Here is a 9,332-nt window from a genome sequence, read left to right as displayed (position 1 = left end):
CTCCCAGGGCTCCCACCTACACACACACACACACACACACACACACACACATACACTGACTGTATTGTATAGTGACAGACAGATAGGAAGTGTTTGCAACAATGTTTCAGTTGCTGCACAGTAATGTTATAATTTGGGGGAAAAGGCAACTGTGATCATTAACCTGCAAAGTTTACTTCTCCTGTGCATTAGCAGACTTCAGGGTGTGATCACCAGGGTGTGAACTACTACTCTTAATAATATATAGGATTTATATAATAGGACATGAGCTACCCTGAAAACATGGTTTGTGAAGTATCTAAAATATGAACTTAATATTAACTTCTGTATCTTCATTACCATGGATCATGTGTTAATATGGGCTTTTGTTGATGTATAATTCATGCATGATGGTGATTTCTCACTAATTCACTTTAATAAACATCTAAGTAGGCTATGCATGGTATTCTTTCCAATTTAATGAACATTCTCACTCTTGCCTTTATTCCTTTCTGTTTTGTAGTCAGAATCCTGTAAGTCACAGTCAGTAAAAAACAAGTGAGCATCCCCGAGAGCCATTGAATAGTTATATATAGCATATATACAAAACTCCACTAAACTATCTTCCTGTTATCGCCATACAGAAGTTATGAGTCATGAAAAAGCTAAAAGAATATATATATTTAGTGTAATTGATGTGCTTGCCTACACTCGTTCATTGCTGACTCATACTTTTCTTTTAAGCTGTTTTCAAAATGCTAGTTGTTTTTTCACTGTATTTTCTGTTCATTCATGTTCATTCATGTTTTTTTTTTTTGGTAAAGTAAGTTAGGAGCTGTTATGATCAGCCTAGCACCCAGTTGTGTCTCAAGTTTGATTCGAACAAATGTTTATCTATATAACAAATAGCTCAAGATAAAGTTATTATAAGATTGTGTATTGTCCCAGACCGAATTGCTGCCCACAAATATTTTTAGCATTTAAATTATAGTAAAAAAAAATTAATAGCCAGTGTATAACACAAGTTTAAACTGGCTATTTTTAAAGATAAAACTGTTGTTTTTTGAGTTGCACTGAGTTGCCAGGGGTCTTAGTTTATTAGATACACCCAGCTACATCTACTCTTTCTGCAGTTTAGTGCAGCCGTTCCCAAACTCTTTGGGTTGGGGGTGGTTGGGCAGCAGGGTTAAGCACTCCCACAATCTTTTGAGTGTCAAACACAGGCTTAATTAATAACATTATGAACTGCTGCATTGCATTAATTGGTTGAATGGAGGCATTATGATTGTGATTGTGCTTGTCCTGCTATTTCACATGGGATTAAAGTTCTCTTGTGCTAGTAAGGCCATCAACATCAAGATTGTATAATTTTATGATTTATATATCATACCTAATAATAAACTGCCTAGTTATTGGATGTGTTTATATTTTGCAGGGGGAGACGAGCATATCTAACCCTAACTCCTCATTACTGGATATCTACAGTTCCTGGTTAAAGTGAGTGTGATCTTTCAATCCTTTGCAGAAATGAAACACCTTGATTGGACTTTGTTGGTAGTGATGACATGTGTGCTAAGTATTGTCTCTATTCCTGTCAGGGACGGGAAAAAGAAAAGGCAGCCTGGCTCGGCCAACACTCCAGCTAAGGGTATACGACTGTTTGTTTGTTTCTTAAAACCTCAAATACGCAACATGGACAGGATCTAACACATCTTCTACCCACTTTTTATGTCCAGCCACGGCAAGGAAAAAGAAGGATAAACCTGCAAAAAAATCAGAAACACCAAAAAAGAAGGTCAGTTTTTTTTTATTTAGTTTTAATTTTTTAATGCAGAAGTTCACCTACTGGTTCAAAGGCCGGTCCTGGTTATTAAGTGGGCTGTTCATTCTTTTCTTTTTCAGTCTGTGCCAGCGAAAAGGAAAAAAAGTGAAGTTAAGCCTGCAAAAAATGCGAAGAAATCAAAGACCCAAACAACTGCTGGAGGAGATGATTCAGACTCTGACAGCAGTTTGGATGTAGAGAAATGGAAGAAACTGGTCCTGCAAATGACAGGTAGGTGTGTGCGTGAAAGAAAGAGTCACGGAGATCACTTGTGTGCAAGTATGCAAAAGATGAGGTGATGAGGAGAATCCCAGAAATATAAAGAAACAACTTACCATATTTTCCTTGTTACTCTGGGTGTTTTTCATCTGTCCAGATAGTTTTAGACTGATGGTGAGCTACAACCAGCACACTAGGGTTTGGAAGTGTTGTGAACAGCTTTACGGCACGAAATATTCTGCCAAAACACAACAAAGAAACTGTTTGCAGTGATAGCTGTGACTAACCATATCATTCTTTTAGAAACTTTTTCAATCATTATTTCTTAAAGGACCAGTGTGTAACATTTTTGAGGATCTGATGGCAGAAACTGAATATAATTGTAGGAGCCTATGCTTTGTGCCCAGGTTGTCTATAATAGCAGAGATGTTTTGGCCTCTATTCCCAAAGAAGACAGAGCAAAGGAAATAAAAAGCCTAGACTTAGACTCTGATGACCTTCTTATTGAAAGCGCTCTTGGAATCCAGTGGTCAGTGAAGTTCACATTTCAGGTTTCACTGAAGAAACGAGATGCACTAGAAGAGGCATTTTGTCTGTTGTAAGTTCAGTGTATGATCCTCTAGGATTTATTGCACTATTCATTTTCAATGCAAAGCGCATTTTGCAAGTAGTTGTGTTAAACCACCAAACTTCGGCAAGATAAAATTGTACCATTGTGGTGATACAAGTAAAAATATAAATGGTTGTGTTCTTGTTACCTTAAAATTAGCTGTTTTTATCTACAGAGCAGCAGGTCCTCTTCTACAGAGGCCGCCATGTTGAACTGCCATGTTTTACATTAGTCCACAATGGACAAACCACTAAATCCTACACACTGGACCTTTAACACTTTCTGCTACTGCTAATATGTGACAGAATTTAGATCAGATATAAGACTCCAAGTTAGGAGTGTTGGAGGTTTTCACATTGGAGCAGACAGTGACGGGTAAAGATGTGTGGAGAAAGTTAAGAGGATTGGAAAATGCTGGAAATGTTGGGAGATGAAAAGAGAGGGAGAACTGGGTCCTTTCACTTAAAGTGAGAAAGACAGCCACTAGGCAGGACAGCACCACCCACGATGAACAACCTCACCATGGAAAACCGTGATTTCATACAAACAGAGCTATGTACAGTAGCTGTGTGGTTGCCATTGATGTTTTGTTTTTCTTTTAAATGTTTGTGCCAACTAGCCAGCCATGTTTGTTCAGCGTCTTCACCGTTTTTACTCTGTTCACAGAGGCTGACGTAGCCAAGATGGACACCATCGATGCTCTGGACTCCTCTGCGCCACCGCCCGCGAAAAAAAGAGTGAGGAAACCCCGGGCTAAGCCTGCCGCAAAGACAGACACTCCTGTTAAACAGAAAAGGGCAACGGCTGCAAAGAAAGGAAAAGTGGAGGAGAAAACCATGACGGAAACACCAACAAAGACTGCTAGACCTAAGAAGAGCATGCCAGAAAAGACGGCACCTGTGACCTCCTCGGCCACCCCGAGCCAAGAGCAAAACATCAACACTGTAGAGGAAAGACCAGCTGTCTCCCCATCAAAACAAACACCAACGAAAGAGAAAAGGAAAGCTGTGACTCCCAGTGAAGACAGAACTGATGAGACCTCGTCTGAGCCCAAGAAAAAGAAGAAGAAAAAGGAGACGACTGAAGAGAAGGTGGAAGAAAACACAAATGAAACTGGTGATGTTGGAAAAGGCAAAGAGGAAGAGAAAAAGAAGGATGACATCACAGTGTTTGGTGATAAACCTGCGGAGGACAAGAAAAGGACAAGAAAAGGGTCAAAAGGAGATGGCAAGCAGAATGAGACTGAAGAAGAAATGATAGAGAAAAACAACATTGGGAACGTTGATAACAAAGATATTACAGAGCCAATAGTGCCCGAAAAGAAATCCAAGAAGAAGATAAAGGATAAAACTGATGGTGAGGAAAATTCAGAGCAGATAGTGGAAGAAAAGAAAGCAAAGAAGAAAAAGAAACCTGACAGCGAGGAAAAATCAGAGCAGAAAGTCGAAGAAGACAAAGAAGATTCAGCAGAGCAGATAGCTGAAAACGTAACAGAAAATACAGAGCCAGTAGTTGAGAGAAAGAAATCAAAGAAAAAGAAAAAGGAGAAAACTTGTGGTGAAGAAAATTCCGAGCAAACAGCTGAAGAAAAGAAAATAAAGAAGAAAAAAAAGACAGCTGATAGTGAGGAAAATTTAGAGCAGGTGGCTGAACCAGTTGAAGAAAATACAGAGCAGATAGTTGAAGAAAAGAAAGTAAAGAAGAAGAAAAAGACAGCTGATAGTGAGGAAAATTTAGAGCAGGTGGCTGAACCGATCGAAGAAAATACAGAGCAGATAGTTGAAGAAAAGAAAGCAAAGAAAAAGAAAAAGGAGAAAACTGATTGTGAGGAAAGTTCAGAGGAAACCGTAAAAGAAAAGAAAAAGAAAAAAAAGGACAAAGCCGATCATAATGAGGAGACGTCGGAACAGGTGGAAGAAAACGCGACGACAAATAAACCCGAGAGCAGTGACGGAGAAGAAAAGCCGGAGCAGGTTACTGAAGTGAAAAAGAAAAAGAAGAAAAAGGACTCATCATTGAAAAATGATTCAGTTGATACAGAACCACTACCTCCACCTGACACACCGACTCCTCAGACAGAGAAGAAGAAAAGTGAGTGGATCAGTAACACCAGACGTGTGAAAAAAATGTGTTTTTGTGAGCATTTATAATTGTTTGTCTGTCATTCTCTCAGAGAAAATCAAGTTGAAATCTGATGACATCTCAGAAACATCAGCAGTTTCTGCCCAAGACGCCACGGCAACAGAAACCCTCCAAACACCCTCAAGTGACGCCCAGAAAAAGGTGTCGCAGCACTGTACTCTCAAGTTCAACGTCTCCCAGAGCGATCATGTCACTGTTGTCAATTCATTTTAGTGTGTTATTCATTTTAGTGCGAGAGGATCATTCTTCAGTTACTCAGATCTCTTTTTTAAGTTTACTAATTCTTCTGTAATTCTCCACAGAAAAAGAAATCCTCCAAGAGCACCGAGTCATGAAGACGCCGAACCGAAGGATGAAGACAACGCATCCTTTTTCCATCCGATGTCGAATCATATTTTAATGGTTACAAAGATCGCTTAAAACTGTAAAGAGAAAATTACTTTTTTATTTTGGTACTTTCAACTTTTTCATTTGTTTTATGTTTTTACTCTTTTACTATGCCACAGCTGTTATTTTTTTATTTTATATGATATTGCCATTTTAATGGCATGAATATGTAAAAGGGATTTTTACCTGATTGTTTGATGGATGGATGATCCCTCTCATGATATTTCTCTTCAAAGGGTAATTCCGTCATTAATTGAAAAGAAAAATGTCTCTCTTGAACACATTTCAAATTTCATAAACACTTACAGTCTCAGGAATTCATCCCACGATAGTCCGACATCTTAAAGGTCCAGTGTGTAGGATTTTTGGCATCTAGCAGTGTAGTTGTAGCTTTAAACTCCCTCGCTTCATCAACCCTTTCCAAGTGCCCTATCTAGAGCCAGTGTTTGTCGATACTGTAGAAATATGGCCGTTCAACATGACGGCCTTCTCGGAAGGCAACGTGAAACATCTATAGATAAAAACTCATTCTAAAGTAACAAAAACTCATTTTCAGCAGATTGTATAGTAATGAAAACATTAGTATTAATATAGTATAGCCTACTATTCTGCTATTAGATCCTCATAAATGTTACAAACTGGACCTTTATTTGTTTTCAGTATACGCCTCCTAACTCCACTCTTCTGGAGAGAAAAAAACAAATAGTTTTATATTTATTCAATAAATAATGGGAAACAGTTTTAAACACCTATTTTGGCATTGGGTCAAAGTCCTATGGTTGTGAAAAAATGTTTTTTTAAATAAAAGTTTAAAATGTTTGATAAATATTTGATATATGCATTGTAAATTGTGCTTTTAATACAAATTAAACCATAGTTTTTTGTAAATCCTGCCCGTCTTAAGTTAATTGCTGTGTTGTCAGACCGGATGTGTCCTATAGAGGGCGCTGCAGTAGCTGGCTGCGGACGGACAAACACCACCGAAGAAGAATTTCAACATGACAGTATGGTGCCGATGTCGCCCACTGTGAAATAATCACCCAGTGTTCAGCGAGTAGTTTGAAGTGTTACATTAAGTGACATTAAAATAATCTAAATGTGGAGGTTAAACAAAGTTCGCCACAAAGCTGCGCGACAGGGCGACAGCGAGCTGCGGTTGAAGAGGCGAGAGCGCGAGAAAGGTGAGTTGTTCTGACGTTAAAATTCAAATAATGGAGCGTTGACGTCGAACTTTAGTGCGTATTATTAACGTATTTTAACGTAATGTAACGGCTGTTAACGGCTGTTCGTTAACCTTCCAACAGTTTAGTAATTTACAAGAAAAATAACGACACCTAACGTCTGTTTGTTTATTTGTTCCCTGTTAGCTGTGCCCTAAAGCAGCAGTTACCAACCTTTTACTTTCAATTTAATATTATATTCAACAATAAAAAATGATGAACTGTAATGTTGCAATGAACCAACGTCAGATCCATCAGATTATTTCCTGTGAATATTGATCAGAGATTAGTTTTCCTCATGTATTATTAGTGAAGGTTGGGAACCGCCGCCCTAAAGCACAGCTAGTCTTCAATATAGCTTCATACATAAATGTCAAATGATTTAACTAGCTTGCTTAGATAACAAATATAATATACCAGTCACTTAAAAAATGCATCCAGTTGACCTACATATCACATCACACCTAGCTAACGTTATGTCTTCATTTAGGTAACTTCATCTAATGTTTCTTAACCCCATAAACAGGATGTGAGAGGTTCCTGTATAGTTAGATAAAGATTTAAATGAACAAGCATGCAGTGTATATCTACCCAGAGCAACCTGACTTCATTCAGTGCAAAGATATCGACCATGTCACTTGCTATCTTTTCTTAAGTAACATTTTAATATAAAATAAAGGATAGTGTTAATGGTCTCTAAGAAATACAATCCTTGTAATGTTACACGAGCTGGTAGCATGGGGCCATTGAGTTTTATAATATTTCACAGCTTTCAAGACAAGACAACAACACACTATCTACATAATCGTACAGAGAAAAATCCAAGTTAATATCTAGTTAAGTAGAAAGTGATGTGATATTTGTCTGTGTTGACTGCCACAGCACTGAGACAGGCCCGCAGAGACAGACAGCTTGTGAGCAAGAGACTCGTGCTGAATGAAGATGAGGAGCAGCCAGAGGTCACCATGGACACTACCTCAGGGGAACAGGTGAGTCAGGCGTTGAGAAAGGTCATGTTTTTGGCAGGTCTTCTTGTAAAACATGCCACCTGAATGTGCTCTTCATTCCCCCAGGACGTGCTCAGTTTGTTCCTCAGACTTCAACACGCCGGGCCGGAGAGGGAGACCCACCTGAAAGCGTTGAGTAAAGCTCTCCGCGACCCATCGGCACAGCTCACCTTCATCAAGTACGGTGGAAACGTGGACTTTAAATAACGTTACGGCTATTTGTATCTCTGATTCTCATGTTTCAATCCGTCTTCCTTCTAGGCAGGAGAATAGCATGCATCTTCTGGTTGGTCTCCTCACCGGCTCTGATGCTACGTGCCGTCTGCAGGCCGTTCGGTGTCTTCATGAGCTGTCTCACTCCGCCCACACCAATGTGGCACCGGCCTGTCTGCCTGCCACCCCTTACCTGCTCACCTATCTGTCCGGCCAGAGCACCAAGTTCACTGTGAATACCCGCTCATACCAGGCAGTGTGTATTATTATCACCTAATTATCCAGGAGATGTTTTGACTCTCCATGTGTGTATGTTCATGTGTCTGCAGGAGCTGTGTCTCTACACACTGGGTAACTTATGTCCAGACAGTGATGTGGTAAAAGAGAAACTCCTGGCGCAGGGAATCATACCGGCTCTGGCCAACTGTATAGAGGTAAAGACTCACACCCCAGCCGCACAAACATCTTTATTTTGCCTTGTTGAAATGTCAAATAATTTAGAAACTGAATCACATTCGAATTTCCCACATAACCTTACACACTGAAACATGTTTTTTGAGTTATAAACTAAATTATATGACTGTAATGTTAAAGTTAATGTGATGAAACACATCCGTGCTGTTACAAATGTTGACAAATTTAACACAACTGGCATCACATAGGTTGAAAGTGGCTCTGAACCTTCTAAGGCCAATGCTGACATTAAGTTTACCGTTTTGGGACTACTGCTAGAGGAGAGTGGCACACCTCGAGCAGAAATTAGGTGTGTACTTACACTTTAAATGTAGTAATGCTAACATGTCTCTCTTGGTGTTTTCTGCCTGTGTCCAGAACCAGAGACACAACCTTGCGGTGGTGGAAGCTGTGGGCTTCACCCTCTCTCAGCTTCTCCAGTCCAAAGATGCAGCAGATAAAATAATCCCGTAAGCACCCTGACGACACCATTCCCTCTATGAAACACTGTTAGTTATATAATACTCTTCATCTGTGTCTGCAGGATGATCCTGGCCTCCAGCTTGCCTTCACACTTGTTATCCGTCCTGACCCCTGACCCAAAGTTTGGCCTGGCACCTGCCATAGAGTGTGCCTGGTGTCTGCACTACCTCACATGCAGGTGAGAGCTGAAGGTATCCTCCGCAGGTGTCTGAAGTCTGTTCTATTTACTTTTGCTTCGTGTCTCGTAGTAAGAGAAGATACGCTTTCTGCCTTTATCTCACTCCATAGCATCGAGGATAACACGGTGGTGTTGGCTCATGGGGCTCTGTTGAAGTGCAGTTCCCTGTTAGTATCGCTTGGTGGCGCTGTCGCAGAAGGAAACAAAGAAGAAGGAATGGAGCTGGTAAGGACATTAATGGATCAGCAGAGGGTGCTGTCTGTTTTTGACTGTGCTTGTTCAGCTTCCTTTGTCACTCATGTCATTAGCTGTATCAAGGCAGAAAGAGACATCACATTTACATAGAAAAGGAAATATGCATCATCTTGTATCCAAGAATTAGAAAAATATTCTGTAATTTGATGAACAAATTTAATTTTTGTAGATTTTTGTCATAAAGTAATTTTATTCAGTAATTTATCTTCAAGCTAATTTTGATTATTATTTTTGAAATCATGAGAAAAGTATCGTTATATCCCTAATTTTCACCTTTGAAGACCTTGTTGGTTTCAGATTATATCAGCATGGTGTGGACTTGAGACAATCCATCACATTAAACTATTTATGCTTTTATTTATTT

General features: G+C 39.5%; 2 protein-coding genes across 2 annotated transcripts in view; both read left to right on the top strand.

Annotated features, from left to right (window-relative positions):
* tcof1 (treacle ribosome biogenesis factor 1) overlaps window positions 1-6,052 on the top strand; it is a 6,439-nt gene extending 387 nt beyond the window's left edge. The window contains exons 2-8 of the mRNA XM_035668868.1: window positions 1,415-1,476; window positions 1,578-1,627; window positions 1,716-1,774; window positions 1,882-2,032; window positions 3,297-4,721; window positions 4,804-4,913; window positions 5,075-6,052. Of these exons, the coding sequence (XP_035524761.1) occupies window positions 1,415-1,476; window positions 1,578-1,627; window positions 1,716-1,774; window positions 1,882-2,032; window positions 3,297-4,721; window positions 4,804-4,913; window positions 5,075-5,107 (1,890 nt within the window). The 3' untranslated portion in view covers window positions 5,108-6,052. The remainder of the gene's footprint in view (window positions 1-1,414; window positions 1,477-1,577; window positions 1,628-1,715; window positions 1,775-1,881; window positions 2,033-3,296; window positions 4,722-4,803; window positions 4,914-5,074) is intronic.
* Window positions 6,053-6,117: 65 nt separating this feature from the next.
* Window positions 6,118-9,332, top strand: part of tmco6 (transmembrane and coiled-coil domains 6) — a 10,350-nt gene continuing 7,135 nt past the window's right edge. Inside the window, exons 1-8 of the mRNA XM_035668869.1 lie at window positions 6,118-6,340; window positions 7,262-7,368; window positions 7,453-7,565; window positions 7,648-7,831; window positions 7,929-8,033; window positions 8,431-8,522; window positions 8,597-8,713; window positions 8,824-8,938. Coding sequence (XP_035524762.1) covers window positions 6,256-6,340; window positions 7,262-7,368; window positions 7,453-7,565; window positions 7,648-7,831; window positions 7,929-8,033; window positions 8,431-8,522; window positions 8,597-8,713; window positions 8,824-8,938 — 918 coding nt within the window. The 5' untranslated portion in view covers window positions 6,118-6,255. The remainder of the gene's footprint in view (window positions 6,341-7,261; window positions 7,369-7,452; window positions 7,566-7,647; window positions 7,832-7,928; window positions 8,034-8,430; window positions 8,523-8,596; window positions 8,714-8,823; window positions 8,939-9,332) is intronic.

Source organism: Morone saxatilis, unplaced genomic scaffold, assembly GCF_004916995.1.
Source record: "Morone saxatilis isolate NCDOM2014 unplaced genomic scaffold, NCSU_SB_2.0 Contig22, whole genome shotgun sequence".
NCBI classification, from domain to species: Eukaryota; Metazoa; Chordata; class Actinopteri; family Moronidae; genus Morone; species Morone saxatilis.
Note: the sequence above shows the minus strand (reverse complement) of the source record. Positions and strands in the feature narration are given on the sequence as shown.